Here is a 17,927-nt window from a genome sequence, read left to right as displayed (position 1 = left end):
CATTTATACTCACGTAATAAAGACGCTTATATTTTTGGTACTCATGTGTCATGTGTTCAACACTACTTAGAACTTGCCTTCATCCCTAATTTTAGGAACCAGATAATTTTCTCTGTGGTTTTGATACGCGCTTGGTGGAGTTCGGTCGAGGCCCCTCCACCTAGCTTCAGATCTTCAGTAGCCTCTTGAAAACATCCTCTGGCAACTACAGTAGAATCTCGTTATAAAGTACATCAATAAAGCCTCAACTTTTATACTTAGTAATGAAAGTACTTTATTCTGAAAGTTACCTTTAAAACATAGTATTTTTTGAATTTTTAAAAATAAAGTAATAGGGGATCATATGTTACATTAGCTTGGAAGCAAATACTTGTAAAACAACAAGAATTAAAAAAAAAAAAATACTGAACTTAATACAGTAGCCTAAATTCTAGGCCTCCATATACAACATTTATATCTGTCTAACACAAAATGACAAATGGGTTAAACTATTTTGTAGATATGTACATTTATTGGGATAGAATTCTCTCGTCATCTCCTAGGCGAAGTCTCTTGCGACCAGCAGATAAAGATGACTGTTCATACAGTTTAATAATTTTTTCGCGATCTTTTATTATTGTCGACAGTGTCACATCTGCATTTTTCCTGCCTTTGTCAACTTCTTTTAAAATTTCCACCTTTTTCTTTTAAAGTAAACTGCTTGCGTTTCTTTTTATGTTTTTGGTCATCCATCCTGATTAAAATATTCAATCAACAATATTGTTTGCCTCGCGCCATGTCAAACGTATACAAACCTCGCATTCATAGATAACGATAGCACCACACTAGAAACTCGCGTTGCGAGCATGTCTATGCCAGGCGACATTCCTATCTTCATGGCAACACAAATAAAGCGTGTCGGCCATTTTGTGACACCAAACAGTTCAAAACTTAACCTGCATAAATTAACAATGGATATAAGTTAAAATATAATTTTTATTTAACGTTTGTATCTGTGTTAATAAAAACTTTTAGAACGTGCTCTACAATAACCAAAAGCTGCGCAGCTAAAAACAATTGTCTTGAAGAGGGGCGAGACAGCAATCGATTGTTTAGATCGTCTCGTGCACTAAAGTGTGTGATCAATGGAGGATGTAGAATGGCGCGTTATACTGTACTATGATTCTATGAATCGTTGAGACTTTGTTTGTTTACGTTTAATACTTGTTAACGATTCTTGAAAGCGATAAAAATTAATCATAATGTGCATTTATATTAAAGAACCCCGCCGCAAACACAGTAACAATTATGTAAAAATTTTTTCTGATAACTGGAAAAGAATGGTCGTTGTAATGAAAGGTAGGATACATTTTTAATGTTAAAGTGAAATATTTTTACATTGTTTACATTGGTGTTTTGAGCGGGAATTTAAAATCATACGTTGAACTGAAAGATACGTTATTCTGAAGTACGTTATAACGGAATTTCACTGTAATCGTGCTTTCTTCTCCAATTTTCCATCTACAGTCTTCTCAGTGAAGACCCACTTGCATCCCCTCTGGCACAGGAACAAGTTCCCAAGTTTTATTTTCAATTAGGGCTTCAATTTCTTCCTTTATTGCCTTCTCCCACCCATTTCCATTGCTTCTTCAAAAGTCTTGGGGTTTGAAGATGAGGGGTACTGCCCAACAGTTAGTGCTTCTATCTGATGGAGTTCATAGTCCATAAGTTTCTTAGGTACTTGAGTTTGTCGTTTAGATCTTATGTCCGTCACCAGTTCCCTATCTATGGGCGCTTGTTTTTTCCCGTCGTTGTTTCCCTCAGGTATTTCAAAGACAATAAATGGGTCATCATCTTCAGATCGTAGTTCATCAATTTCTGGAGACATCTATTGGTTAGCGGCCATGTCCTCACTCTCAACTGTTATCTTACCAGCGGGAGTGTACTTACAGGGTGGCCACTCTTCTAGGATAATAAAATTCCTGGTTTTTTCCAGGTTTTTTCAAGGGTGGTTTTTATCAATATTTGCATACAATTTGCATTTTTGTTACACAAAGCACACACAATATGATGTTTTATTGCCGTTAAACAATAGACAACTTAACTATAGGCTTAAAAATTAAATCAATGAACTTGCTTAAAACAAAACCTACCACCAACAAAAAAATTTATAATCTCACGTCACAAAAATTACTTGACACCAAACGCACATGTTTTGCCCCTCTTGCGTGGCTGGCTAATGCTGTTCTTCCCATCCATGCTACCGATATAGATTTTAACATTACAGAAATTGCAAATAGCGTTCGTCCCGCACTTTGGATCTTTCTCCACCCATTCAAACTCTTCCGTACATTTGTCATTGTATGTGGTGACCGAACTCGTTGACATTTTGATAGTCTGCGCCAATTACATGTTAGATTAAAAGATTCAAAACAACGTCCCGCACAACTAAACTTTTAAAAAAAACTCGAGAAAAGTATCCGTGATACCGTGACGCAACAACATGAGCGCAAAGTAAAAACAAATATACATACAAAACTAGTGCTACCAACATGCCGTGCGAGAAATTACTACCATCCTACAACATTTTCAGCCAAAATGCTGTTGCTTTTGAATACAGAAACATAATAAGTATGGAAGTCTGAATTGTTAACGGTTTCTTACGTACTACAAAAGTTTTTAAATGCAATATGAACAAATTAACTTTCACAAAATATAGCACACGAGCACACTGTCGTGCTTCGACGGGTGGTGAACGTGCTCATTTAACAGCCGTATGTTATTGTGATCGTTACTTCATAAAAAAAAATTCCCTGTTCTAATAAAAATTCCTGGTTGATTCCAGGTATTCCTGGTTTTTTTAAGAAATCCTGGCTATTTCCCGTATTTCCCGATTTCCCGGTTGGCTGGCCACCCTGACTTAATATTTTCGTCACAATGGCAGTCTCTGACATACTCTCACCAGCCTGTCTGATTTGCTTCACTAACGTTTCTACCTTAGAAATATAAGTAATTATGGAATCATCTGGTTCCAACCTGAGACGGTGAAATTTCTCCAGTAATGACATTTTACTAAACTCAGACTTTTGTTGGTAAACGGAATTAAGCTTTTCCATAATTTCAAATGATGTAGAGCAATTTTCAATGACGGCTATTTGCTTGAACTCCATTGCAGAAGTCAATACAAACATGGCATTTTCGTCTCTTCTTAATCAAGTTTCCTGCTTTTCTTCATCTACCGGCCTTTTAGACATCCCATTCACAACGTCAAACAATCCTTTTGCCTTCAGAGCACACACGATTTGGAATTTACACTGTGAAAAATTATTCCCGTCAAACTTCTGAATGTTGATCGTTTCTACCTTATCTGCCATTTTGATAAATTTGAGCGCAGGCTAGGTTCCTCAGCACAACAGTATCATCTAATACATTTACGTATCTGGGCCCATATCCCGTTAATATTATCAATAATGTTATCCCAGTTAGCATCAAAACTCTTTATTCACTACGTTTACAATTCAAACATCTTAAGATCTCCACTAAACTCTCTACCACACTTCCACACACATTCTCCACACCACTTCCTCTCTCTCACTCACTTGTCCTCAGGATTGCCAACTCTCACACTATCACATTAATTATTTTTAGTTTTATAATTTAATTCTTTTTGTTTACAAGTTGTAAGCAGTTTATTAACTTTTTTAATATTTCCTACAGTGTACTTATTTAGCATGTAGTATTCAAAATGTGCTGATTAAAAACCAATTCAAGAACTCAATGTTGTATCTATGGATCACTTTTAATGTAGCAAAATACATAAGTGATCTTCAACTTTGACTTAGTATTTTACGAACAATAAGATCTTCATCTTCAATTCAAATTGAAAAAAAAAAAAAAAGTCTTTCTAACCATTAGACAGTTAAAAATTATTGATATCGGTGACAGAGGGCTTGACAGAAGGCTGTTGAAACACCTTCCCGTGTAAACATTGATAAGAAACAGCTACCACAAATCAAATGGATTAATTGTAGGGATGGGACGAATCCACATTTTGGTCGAATCCGAATCCTTGTTCGAATCCTTAGTGTTTGTCATCGAATCCCGAATCCCAGTCCCACACTAAACTTCACCACATGTTATTAAAAAAAATCACACATTTATTTTAAAAAATTACATAGGCCTATGTATTAAAAAAAATCATGTGTATTTATAAAATTGTAAAATAAGTGCATAGTGTATACACCTGATATAAAATAGAGATAAATAACCTCAAAAACCACACACGTAAGTTTGCATCTGTCTAATTCTCTGTTAAATTAATCCTTCCTATGTTTTCAATAAAATACGTTTGTATAACAGACACCATTTAAAAAAAGTTATGTTTTTTCTGCAATGTTATATTATTGAAGGTTGGAAATGATCGAGTAGTTATGCTAATTGACAAAATGCAGTGTAGTTTATCTTATGTTTGTGCTATTTCCGTTACCTTTATAATACAGTTTAGGTATACAATTTTCTAGAGCTGGGCGAACCTCAGTTCTCTGGTTTCGAACCGAACTGAATCGAACCATAGCAAAAAAATTTTGAACCGAACCTCATACAGAAATAATTGTTTTGAATTAAAATGAACCGACCACCAACATTTCGGTCTTTAACTGAATGGTGAGAAAGAAAGGTTCTCCAGCCACATGTAAAATTAAAACATTATATAGCTTAGCTTTATTAAAACATTACAAAACATTTTATAAGTAAAGTTTATGCAATAAATAATGAAGGAAAGAAAACAGTTTAGAGAAAATCATTTTGCATTTAATTTCTTTATATGTATATATATACTTTTAATTCATGAAGAAGTTCCATCTAAATTTCAAAAAGACTATCTTCCTTTTTCAGAGTACACTAACCTTCATCAAAAAAATATATAAGATTATAAAGATGACGAACATTCAACATAAGGCCACATAATATATTTTTGTGGTAGACATAACCTAACATTTTTAAAAAAAGTAAAACTTTTTAATAGGACATTAAAAAAAAGTCAAATGTGAATTAAGTTACCAATCTACATTACAAAACCCGCTGACTGCAGTTGCTGTTTTCTTGGAAGAATGCTGCTCGTCAGAAGAAACTTTAGACATTTTTTGGGGTGGTTCTGGGTCATTTGGGTCGTCATTATCTTTTCTCCATTTGGAAAACTTAAACGACGTAAGCCTGCTCATCGCAAATCACCTCAAGAACAATAATATTGTAAACGTAACGTAAGTCAGTGTGGTTATAAAAATTTGCGTCGGAATAAAGAAAACACGAGAAATAATGATGGCTTCCGCGACTACGCTAGTCAACTTAGTACCGTACTGTAAAATTTACTGGACCAGTACTTTTAATACACAAGATTAAATTAATATTTTCAGTACCTGACTGTTATAACCAAAAAGGCCAAAGAAAATAAATACATTCCAGTAATTTAAAATACGTAATTTACGTAATCATTTCCTACCGCATTTGTCTTGTGTTAACTTGATCACGTTAGTTTTGCCGAAATACGAGAGTTCTCGTACATGCGCTTTAGTTTAACGTATGGGGTACGCAATCTTTGGTTATTTTACAACACTTCTCGTACATGCACTATAGTTAAAGGTATAATATACAATACCTTTGGCATTTGTACGATAGTTTATATTACGTAGTACGAGAAATGCATACAAAATTCTCTAAAGTAAACAAAAAACAAAGCACGCCTATATGAAAAAATGCTATGAGAGTTATGCGACGATTAATAATTTTTTTATTATTATTTTGTCTGCGCTTGAAACTGTTGAGGCGACGATTATGCGATAAAAGTCGGAATATTACAAGTAATGGAATTTTGTTGTGCTGTTTTGTGAATGGCCTCAAATGGAGGTTAGAAAATTATAAAAACGTAATTTTTTTTTAAACGAACGTTCGGTTTTTCGAATATATTTTAAGAGGTTTCGAACCAAAGGTAAGGATTCGGTTCGGTTCGAAATTTTCAAACTTCGCCCAGCACTACAATTTTCAATTACTACCTAAAACTCTTAAAAACCCACCTCGAATCCCACCTCGAATCCCACCTCGGATCCTACGAATCCATAGGATTCGGTATATTCGACGAATCCAAGATTCGAAAATCCCATCCCTAATTAATTGGGTGGAGCTTATATTTTTAAGTTTTTTTTTCCGGATACATGTAACTTGACTGCATCACAGAGACCAATAACCTACAAATTGTCACATGGTTCAGGTGTAACATTTGGGGGAAAGCTAAGTACCTGTAGTATTGCTGTGTTTTACTTCACACTTCTGCTAAAGCCAACTGCAAGAGAGTGTAGCCTTTACTATTATCATCTTATTAGCCAACCCCATTCCTTTTATAAGTGGAAATGAGAAAATCTATGGCAAAGAAGGTGGATGTGTTGTATTTGTGTATTAACTGAAGTGCTTAGTGACAGACGTAAATTAAAGTAATTTAATTATACATGCGCATGTGTTCCCCAAAAAACTGCAAAGTACGAACATAAGGTGAGTCAGATCACTGAAAGTCTACAATATAGGGCTGTTTCTTTGTAAGTGTGAAACGATACATTTTATACAATAATTTTGAAACCCTTAAATAAATATTTAGCAGTTATGTGGCATTTTCTAAACAATATTTTTACAAATGAATGATTATTTAAACTAATTTGCTGAAAGAAAGCATTTATTTAGAAAATTAGCTAAAATAGTTTTTATGTTTGAAAGTAGAAATAAATAGCATCTAAAGTGTAAATTAGCAAAAAAAATAGCATCTACAGCAAGATGCTAATTTTTCATGCCTCTATTTGTAGTGTCGGGATCGCCGCAACTTTGAAACACCGCGCGTCAGCGCGGGCGTTTGCACTTCGTCCCCTCCTTCCTTCCCCCTCCTAGTGTGTGCTTGCTTGCTCCTCGCCTCCCCTCCTCCGGTCGGCGCATGCGCGCTGTGCCACACCTATGCTATATAAATGGCTGTAAAAGTTTAATTCAGTCTTATCTTGTCTCCTCTTGTCTTGGTCTCTTTCGGTAGCTCGAGTAGCTGCATTGTCTTTGTAATCCAGCATGTAGTCAGTTAGGCTTAAATTTGTACGACGTGCGAGAGTGACCTCGGGAGGAAAAAATGTAAGTTTGGTTTGATTGGAGTGAGGCGGTGGCCCTTGCCTTAATGTAAGCTTTTGTAAATTCTGGTCTGTTTTGTTTAAATTCCCTTTCGATCGCCACCCAGAAAATTATGTTTGGATTTAATTGAATAATTTAAATTACTTTCAATTTGTTTGTAACTGTTCTCCCCTGAGACGTCGACGTACGTAAAACGTAACATTATTTGTTTTAGAATGTAACCTGTTCTCTATATTTTTTGTGGCCTTGATAATGGCTCGTTCTCTTGATATTTTGCTGTGTAATTGATTCTGGATATTTTTGTTAACCTAATTGGTTGTTGTTGTTTCATTAATCAATTTGTTTTTTTTTTTGGCCTAATTAAATAACGTAATTGAATAACGTAAATGTTATTGTGCAATCAAATACCATTCCTCAATCCTTGCCATGCTATGGCCTCCCTCCCCGTCTCTATGCCTAAAGGCATTTCATATTTATTTGAAAGTTCTAATAAGTCCACAAAATGAAGTGTGTGAATTTATCACCTCATTTTGTAATAACTAATAAAAATTTAAGCTATGTTACACTAATTAACAGAAAGTAAAAATTAACGGGCTAATATTTATAAATAAATATTATTGATAGTGACTGACTGCCCTGCTTCAAGAGTACCTACCTGGTCTTCAGTGACGCAAGGATCAACTACAGGGAATCCATTATGCTTCACTTCCTTCAGAACGTCCACAATCACACCAACATTTTCCACGGTCCTGAAGACGCACACAGGGTGGTTCATCACCTCACTGGCGTAGATGAAGTTAGAGAGTGGCGGTGGCTCCCAGGGCATCAGAGGTACCTGCATCAGCTGGATGTGGATGTCGTATATTCCCTGCAAACCACAACCACAAACACTCCCAGCACACACTCACAGCGGTGTGGATGGAGCACGAGCATGGTGGAGAGAATATTTCCAAACTGAGTGGCTGGCAAGAGTCAAAGTACTACTGAAGAGAAAGCTATCAAAAAATAACGGTGTGGTGGGGCAATAGTTTTGAGGACCAAAGAGGCTCATCAGGAGCGTAGTCACGTTTGATGACGGTAGTAGAAGAAAGAAAGTTTCAATGTAGCTTCTCAGCATATGGTGTGGTTAGAGCAATATATTTTGTGGTGTAAATCCTTCCTCAAATAGGAGTTTCGGAAGAGATGATTACTTGCGTTTCCGTGGTTCAAGATATATTTGGGAGAGAGTATGCCTCTCAGGAACGCAAATTCTGACGGAGACAGAGTAAAATGAAAATTTTCAATGTGGAAAACTTGGGTTACATTAGTCGAGAATGCAGGGCTAGTCTTGGCAGTCGACTGTCAGAGGGCTCTACAAACACTACGTCAATACTGCACCTGGAGGTTATGATGAAGGTAGTCACCAAATGGAGAAACCAGGTGTCTAACCCAGAAAGCACATGGGATTAATAAATGTGTTAGGGGAAAGGAAATAGAATTTAATATGCCCAACGTCTATGAAGACGATGTAGAAACCCCAGGTGATGAGAAGTTGTTGATGATGATGATGATGATGATGATGATGATGAAGATGATGAAGATGAAGAAGAAGATGATGTTGATTATGATTTTGAAGATGATGGTGATGATGAAGATGATGATGATTATGAAAAAGATGATGGAGAAGATGGTGATGATTAAGATGATGAAGATGATGAAGAAGTTGAAGATGAAGATGATGAAGATGATGAATATGGTGAAGATGATGATGATTGTGAAGATGGTGATGATGATTACGATGATTACGACGATTACGATGATGATGTGGATGATGTAAATAATGTGTGGGAACCATCACAAGTAAGTATAATTTACATTCAAGGGAAAAAGTTAGTTCAAACAGGGACGAAGTAGAATAAGAGGGACTGATAAAGTTTAACAGTATAATTAAACAATATAAACATAGAGGACTAAGATGCACATCATTATTTGTATTGCAGATAACACCATCGGTGATGGCATAATAGTGGTTCAAGAGAAGGCCGCCTTTTAACAGGACATAAATGGACAATCGAATCGTGTTTGTAATCCCAATACTGGATTTTGGGATAGCTTTCTGAGAATTCAGGAAAGAAATCATTTATATTCAAGCTGCTGATGTAGAAACAGGAACTTCTTATTCACAAAATAGGTTAATGTATCCCCTACCTTAAAAATAATATACTGTACACTTAATGGAAATTCATCACTTCGAGAGATAAGTTGTTGACAAATGTGTATGGGAGGATTATTAAGTTAATTGATGAATATGAGAATAATATCTCTGAACAAAAACTAATTTTGCCATATTCTTGGAAAAGATAAAAACGAGGACTATTTAATATAGGAGGCACAAATTAAAATTTTTTGTTTAGGACACTTGATAATAAAGATAACAGATATTTACAAAATGACAAGCAAGATAATAAGGATCAAGAAAATATAGTTCACGTTATCAAAAAACAATTAACAGTATTGAAAGGAGTAACACAAAAATTGAGAAAAACATTAAAGCAAGTGAATTAGATCAAACTTTTAAGACAATGGATTATTACAAAGGCGATGTGGTATATCATGCTATTATGACTTTACAAAAAGCTATTGTATACACAAATTTTGTAAGAGAATTATAATTAGTATATTACTTACCAAAATAAACAAGAGATTAGGAAAATTTAAACAGCTCTAGATATTATCTCAACCGGCAAACTACCAACATCTCTAACTGATCCAAAAAACTTACATGAAATTCTTAAGAAAATTGCTCTTAAATTGCCTGCAGATGTATCCTTAATTTATGGAACAGAATGGATCATATTTAAGAGTATTACGAGGTATCTACAGTAAATGCCTTAACACCACCTTCTAGTGTCCAAATTATAACAGAGTTTCCAATTAAGTCAGTGAATAGATATTTTACAATCTACAAAGCTTATCCATTTACGACATTCAAGAAAACATTGACTAAGTTATTTCAAATTGTGCCAAAGTATCCTTATATAGCAGCAGGGCTAGATTTTAAGGAATATTTTAACTTGCCCAACGGACAGGTGTAATAGAAAATTTGCCTGTCCGCCATCCAATTTGCCTGTCCGCTGTTTTACCCAAATAAAAAAAATTTCAAAGTCTTGCTATATTTTGCACCTATTTTTATCACACACTTAACATCCTTATTTAATCATCATTTTCAGACGAGTTACTGTCTGAGTCACTGCACGAATTACTTGGGTGATTCTGTCTTGAACATCTTCGATTAGGAGGCTGAAAGGGTCGACGTCGACGTTTTCTCTGAACATCATGATACCAGAGATTTATTGCTGGTGCTGGATCAAACTCACTTTCAGCCATTATTGTTTATTTATAGATATTGACAAAGACGTTTTATTTGCGGTCGCGGTCGCATAAATGTTAATAATCACCTCTGCTGCATTAGTGCGTGTGAATAACCTCGGCATCACAAGTTGCACCTGTCCACCGGACAGTTGCCTTTTTTATTTTGCCTGCCCGGACGAGATTTTGCCTGTCCCGGGCAGGCGGACAGGTGCTAAAATCGAGCCCTGTATAGCAGTGTCTGAAAAAAGGCATTATTATGGATTAATGACAGGATAAGATATTGCAAAACGTAGAGGAGATAACAACATGATTTGTCTGGCAGATGTTCTAATGTTTTCAAATAAAGTTCCAAAATGTTTAGCCGATTTATTGTTGTTACACGCGGAACTTTATTATTCACTATGTAAACGTCAAATAGTTAAGTGACAGATTTCTTCCCATATTCAAACGGTCAGTAAAAGAGAAAGTTAAGTTTAATCATGTTAATTTAAGTCAGAACAAGATCAAGTTCTTACAGTCTGTGTAGCCTAATGTAAAAGTTAATATAACAAAGATGGAAGATGGTAAAACAACAGTAATAAAAAACTTATTTTCTGAAATGCAACACACAAAGAATAATGACATTCTTGTTTCAATGGACGTATGATTAATGGTGTAATAATCGTTTTGGGTTTCATAATCATCACCCAGATGTTCATCCACGATATCTCCAGTTCCTGATGACTATGTGTTCAAGATCCACTCAAGCCAACCCCACCATTGGAGAAACAATAAATCTAAAAGAAAGCGTGGAGCTGTGCTTGAGCCCTGGAATTCTTCCCCATGATGTCCCCTCTTCGCTGAAGCAAATTCCCTGTGCTACAACACATTTCATCAATGCCATAGTGCAACACCATAAGTAAAGTGTAGTGCTTCTTAATGATAAAAAAGCATTAATCTCTGAGAAAAAGAAAAAATTTCAAATAAGAGAGTAATTTAACATAATGTTGTCTCAAAGTACGAGAGAAGTAAATTCAGTGTAAAATAAATTCACGTTATTCAATGTTATGAATCCACATTACACATATTGTTCTGCATCTTATAACATATTTGCTCCGAAAGTTGTGAAAAGTAACTTAATGACATGATTCATTATTAATGAATAATATTTATTATTTCTTTAATTGGCTATGATATGGTGATGTACTCAGAAAGACATTTTCGAATTTAAATTTGATCGACATCTACAAAAATCTATTCCTCGAAAGAAAGATATTGTATACACTGTGATTAATAACCAATTATATAGTTAATAAGGCTAGGGTGACTAGAAAGCGTTACAAAGGTGGAGTTATCGACCTACACGAAATGCAGTACTAAGTTTGATAAAAACTTCTGGCATACATAGTTATTGTACAATACAAAATACTGAGTTTTAAAGGATTAATTCACTATCCTGAAGTGAAATTGTGAACATAACACACAATTTCTTACATTTTGTACAAAGACATAAGTGACTATTATCAATTCGGCATTAATCATACTTTTTCTTTGAGAACCACGTTACACATTCTATAAGGCGTATTTACGAAGTTAATTATGTTTCTACTCCCCAGTTGTACAGGAAAGCTGAGGCCTATGCCTGCCCTGAGACTAGTCTGACAACACACAATTAGTTTTTAAAAATAAACGTATTATTATACTAGATGGAAATTATATACTACCATTTAAAATAAAAAAAATAACGTCCATTTTGAAGACATGCTATAATAAAGATACATGCACTATCACATTCGTGTTCTGACAAACAACAATATTTCAGACATAAACATATTTTCTTTTCAAACTTGCTGTGTTACAAATCAATGACATAGAGCAGGTCATTCCAAAATGGCATCTTTACCTGTGTTTTGAAACGTTTAAAAGGATAAACGTTTTATGGCGAGTTTTTAAGTTAATAGGAAAAAGAATTTAAGCTTAGTCACAAAATAATATTATTATAAGTTTTACTAACACTATATCATGGTAAAATATGTTTTAAACACATATTTAATAGTTAATTTTTGAATAAAATTATTATTACTATGTATTAAAACTATCAATGATGTAGACATATTGAATATTCCTGGACATTTACAAAAGTAATTGTATGAAAAAAAAAAAGGAAGAAAAGAGAATTAAATTGAAGGACAACATGGTTATGTGGTGACATTTTTAAATGTTTTTGAAGCAAATGCTGCAAATAACTTAAGTAAATAAATTCATGCAATAAACACACTATTTAAATCACTTCATATCTCAAACAATATAAATGGCATAAAACTTTCATAACCATTATAAATAGAAACTACACTCGATATTTTAAGCATGCTACCAATTATCAAAGTTATTTCACTAATGAAAAAATCAATAAATCAAGTGCAATAATCAAAAAACAGATATTTTTGTATAATTAAAATAGAAAGAATTAATAATATACTTATGTGTACCATTTTTATTTGTCATAAAATGACAAACCAAATGGTACACATAAGTATAATTATATAGCAGTAGCGGAAAAAAATAAATAAAAATCAACAACCATGGACTAAAACCAAAAACAGGGTAACACTCATTTGCCACAGACCTTAAATTGTAACAGTGTGTAAATCAATAGTAAAACTCAATCTACCATCATTCAACACAGAAAAAGCTTACTTTTTACATTTATATATGGTAAAACAGGTGTCATGAAAAAATAAATTAAATGTAAATAAAGCTTTCTGATTTAAGATGAGATTTGCAGTTAATATGTTGTAATATTGCTTAAATTTAAATAGTTTGTGTGATGGTGATTAAAAACCGAAAGGCATGAAAATCTATCGTTTTAATTTTAAAAATTAATTCATATCATAACTATTTCAAAAATACACAGATCCCTCACTTAGCACGACTAATTTGTTCCTAAGAATGCTTGTGTTATTTGAAATTGTGTATTCTGAAGCATTAGTTTCCATTAATAGCAAGGCTAATTTATTTAATGTGTTCCAAAATTGTGTAGGAAAATATACTTTACGTAATATAAATGTGTTGAAAATCACTGAACTATAAATATGTCGCACGATTTATCTTTATATGCCTCCCATCGCACTTTGTATGACAAATACGACACCTCGTAACGGGAGATACGTGGTTATGTACTTTATCATCAGTCGGCTGGCTGACTTGCCCGCCCGGGCGTGACCTTCAACTCACGCCGCATACCTTTCCAAACCATCCTTTACTGACAGTGAATCTGATATTACTGTCCGGATTGTTACATTTTAATTTTTCAAAATTTAAATTGTGCTTATTCGCGTATCACCACCTGGTTCACACCAATCCTGTCAGGACAATGATTATTATTTTTTTCATTGCAACATTCATTTCACAATATTATCCACGTGAATCATCTGTTCATTTCTGTTCCGGTATCTAATGTCAAATATATTCCTGCTAGTACAAGCAACAGCATCTGACTTATATAAACTTTTGGTAAGAGTCCTTATTTCCTACGATTGTACGCACAGTTAACTTGCTTAAAACTAAAGAGCGACCAACATATGCGTGGCCTTCGTGACAATCTGCGTGCCGTAACACTTCTAGTTTTGTCTCCAATACGTGAACACGATGCATTATGAGTGATCAAGCACGTACAGTTACCGGCATCTGAATTGGCAGACGTTGCTTTTGTTTGAGTGAATTCCCTGCCACTGACTAGACTGAGTTCACAACCAGTTTTGTGGCCAGGCGACAACGGTACGGAACGGCGGCATACGCGCGAACGTAAAAACATTTGGTCCTTTACACTCCATAGCAGCAATTTAACTTGCCATAGCTAATGTTTGTACAACAGCCGATAGCGTAGACAGACCTGCGCGCACATTTCTTCCCCCTCGTTTGGCTAACTGTATCCCACGGCACATCTTACAGCGGTTGAAACAGAATTTGTGGCGTCGTGCTCAACATTTTTTTTTTTTGCCTGCCGAGATTTCGTGCTAACTGAAATTTACAGACGTGCTATTCAAGACTGGGGCAGTAAAATTCACATTGCGCTAAATGAATCCGCGCAATCTGAAGACGTGCTAAGTGAGGGATAGGTGTACATATGTTTGTAAAATCATTCTTGTTTTATGCAAACTGTACTGTATTTTGTATTGTTATTTTAATTAGTTTTTTCGAGATTTGTGATAATTCTCTCCCTAGTTATTAAGCATTTTATGAATGCCTTTTGCTAAATAAAAATAAAAACTTTATTTAGCCTTAAATTCTCCCCTCCAAAAGGGCCTACAGATCTAACAAATGCAACAACGTTAGCAACGAGAGCAGCAGATGTAAAACAAGAGCCGCGCCAACGCGTCCACTCGCCTCGGTGAAGAAGTCTCCGATCCATTTGGCCATGATGAGGGTCAGCATGAGCGGCAGCCCGAAGGTGATGTTGCCCGTCGCCTCGATGAGGATCACGGTGAGGCTGATGGTCATGCGCACCATGCCCCCCAGGTGCGCGGCTGCCCCCACCAGAGCATACTTGCCTGGGTCGATCCACGCCTGCCAACAGCACACCACACTCCAGCTCCTGCTCACCCAAGTTCCTACCGACCTCTGGCCAGGAACAGTCTTCCCGTGCTCAGTCTTGTAGCAAAACAAAACTAACTGAAATTTGTTTACTTTAAAATTACAACATAAAATTTTATTTCAATCAGTTTTTAAAAATGAAAATGGATTAGTATCACTAAAGAATGTCAAGGTACACATCAATAATGAGCAGATTAATGTCACTAGGCCTGCAGTAACAGATGGCCCAAACTCTTAGCAAGACATAAAAATGTGTTCAACTGAATGCTGAAACACCTAACCAAGTGCAAGTCCAACAAACACAGTCAGCCAGGAGTTAAAGAGGCCACCTAAACCACTCACCCAGACACTGATTCTGGCTATAAGTAGCAGTCAGTGTGGCCACTGTCCTGACGATACAACACTCAAGGTAATTTCACAAAGTTTAATTTTAATGTTGTCTCACTGAATGATCAGAACTATAAAACTTTCATCATGAAACATTAATTAAAAGTTGGTTCCATCGATGACTTGGTACTATTTTTGAATATACAGTAAAACTTGTTTAAGCCGTTCTCTCATAATACGTTTTCCCGCTTATTAAGTTCACAAATTTATTCCCTTGATCACTTCCATATATCACTATGTCAATTTTTCCCATAGATAACGTTTGCATTAACAGATGCTTCCCGCATACAACTTTCAGCATTTGTGGAAAAAAAATATCTTTAAACTTTTAAACTCTATTTTTTTTTTAATTTTCAAAAATTAACTTATTCCTGAATGATAACGAAATAATTTGAACTTGCACAATACCGTTGAAACCTTTTCAGATGCCGCACACTTTTACAAGTGTATTTTTTGACCGATCATCTGCTTGCATTGAGTCGCTGTTTAACCTGCACGCCATTTTCCTTATTCAAGGCACAACATATGATGAATGAGAAATGTGCATGACCGTCGAAACCTTTACCACACGCTGCATGCTGTTACAAGTTTTCTTTTCGACCAATCATCTGATTGCATTCGTATAGACTGAGAGGCTATTCCATTTACACGCCTTTTTTCCCTTTTACAGTTATAACACGTGATGAATACGCAGCAGGCCATATTTACTACAAGCCATTACTCTTTTCTAGTTTTGTAATCTTTTTAGGTGTGATTTTAAAGTTATCAAGCTGATACACTCCCTGGGAACATTTTGGGAGACTGTGGGTCATGAAGTTTCAAATGCATAAATAACAACAAGTGCAGTTTCGTCTATATCTGTGCCTCTATTTTATTTTCCTTTTATAGATGATTGATGGAACATGTGTAAACAAATCATTATCTTAATAACAATACCTGGGTTTTGTAAAGAAGTTGATTACTTAAAATACATATTTGGACTAATACATGCATACTATAAAATTTGCTATATGGGCCGATCCTAATCAAAATATTATTAAGATGTTTTCTTCGCCATAGTAAAAAATAAAAATAAACAATCCCAGAATTTTAATTCTTAGCATTTAGCATAATTAAAGTCGTGTAGTTATATAATTTTCGATATTTCAGAATCGTCGAAGTAGTAGCCTAACTAGCACGCTGTAGGCATCGCGGAGAATTTGGAGGTATGATGGTTGAAACTAGCTGGCCGAGGATGATGTTTTATACTATAGATGGGCTACCAGGGTGCCGTAGCAGTCCTTGGTCACCGAGGATAAAGAAGAGCTTGTGGACGCTATGTCGGCTCCAGGCTCTTGAACCCTGTCTGTGAACAAGCCAAATCCAAAAGAATTAGACCTGCTTCACAGACAGTCATTAAATAGGCAAAAATGCCCTCAAAAATGGTGATCGTCGGGGAAGAAAAAGGTTGTCGAAAACTCACAAAAACAGTGTGTTGCTCCTAGCGCTCAGGACGTGGGCCCGCCGGGAGGTGAACGAAGACAGTACCGAAAGAAGCGCGGTTGACGCGGAAGCACTACAGTTATTAAAATTTAGCCAAAAAATAAAATTTTCTACATTGAACGCACAGACTGACTAACTACTATCTAACTTAGGGAAAATATCCCTTGACTAGACGACTACATTCTCGTACAATGGCAGAAGTGGAATCTTGTTGAGACCTGGCCGAGACGCGAAGTCAGTATGACGTCGCGGCAAGAAGTCCCTCGCAGAGGTGACGCATAATTAAAAATGGCGCTTGATTTATTTAGGAAGGAAAAGGGGATGCTTCGGCTTCAGGGGCGAAAGGTTCCGAAGATTTCCGAAGGGGTGGCCGAGAAATACTAACTTTGATATCTCGACATTTCTTCTGGCGCCCACTCGCAGCACGACCTAATGAGGAGTGACCGAACCGAGAAGAAGTTGACTCGTACATATCGCACAAGACTACTTCAAAAGCTTAGGGCTTATGGAGACTGGTATAGCGCTCTACTAGCTTGGAAAAAAACAACAGGCAAATGTTTGTTACGTGAGTCGCCAAGGGGCATGCTGAGCTTGACAACCACTCGGAGTAGTTGCTAATTTCGCCACTAGAGGTCAGAGGCGGTACGTTTGAACACTCGTGTCTCGACCTTGAGACAGGTCGTCCCTGGCCGGGGTTAAGGACCGGTCAGTGCTCTGGGCAGTGTTCCCAGGAAAGGCTGGAGAAGGCGGGGGTGGAAATATGCAAGGGCAGTGAGAAATGTGCTCTACTGAGCCTGGGGACGTGCCGGGGCATTAGCGGAACCTTGAGTTCTGAGCATGGCTGAAATTGCTCACGTAACACGGGGTCTTAGAAACGGGCTACTCAGATAGATTTCAGGGCATAGCAGTTCTTGCCACGGCTGCAGGGAGAATTACAAGTGACGGGTGTGCGCCAAAGCAGGGAGAAGGTGAGACAAGGTGCTGTATTAACAAATTATCAGCAA

General features: G+C 36.0%; 1 protein-coding gene across 1 annotated transcript in view; it reads right to left on the bottom strand.

Moving 5' to 3' along the window:
• LOC134531610 (H(+)/Cl(-) exchange transporter 7) overlaps positions 1 to 17,927 on the bottom strand; it is a 176,136-nt gene that overhangs the window by 57,518 nt on the left and 100,691 nt on the right. Inside the window, exons 12-13 of the mRNA XM_063367361.1 lie at positions 14,848 to 15,027; positions 7,787 to 7,999 (exon numbers count right to left, since the gene is read on the bottom strand). Coding sequence (XP_063223431.1) covers positions 7,787 to 7,999; positions 14,848 to 15,027 — 393 coding nt within the window. The remainder of the gene's footprint in view (positions 1 to 7,786; positions 8,000 to 14,847; positions 15,028 to 17,927) is intronic.

The sequence above is a fragment of the Bacillus rossius genome, chromosome 5 (genome assembly GCF_032445375.1).
Source record: "Bacillus rossius redtenbacheri isolate Brsri chromosome 5, Brsri_v3, whole genome shotgun sequence".
NCBI lineage: Eukaryota > Metazoa > Arthropoda > Insecta > Phasmatodea > Bacillidae > Bacillus > Bacillus rossius.
Note: the sequence above shows the minus strand (reverse complement) of the source record. Positions and strands in the feature narration are given on the sequence as shown.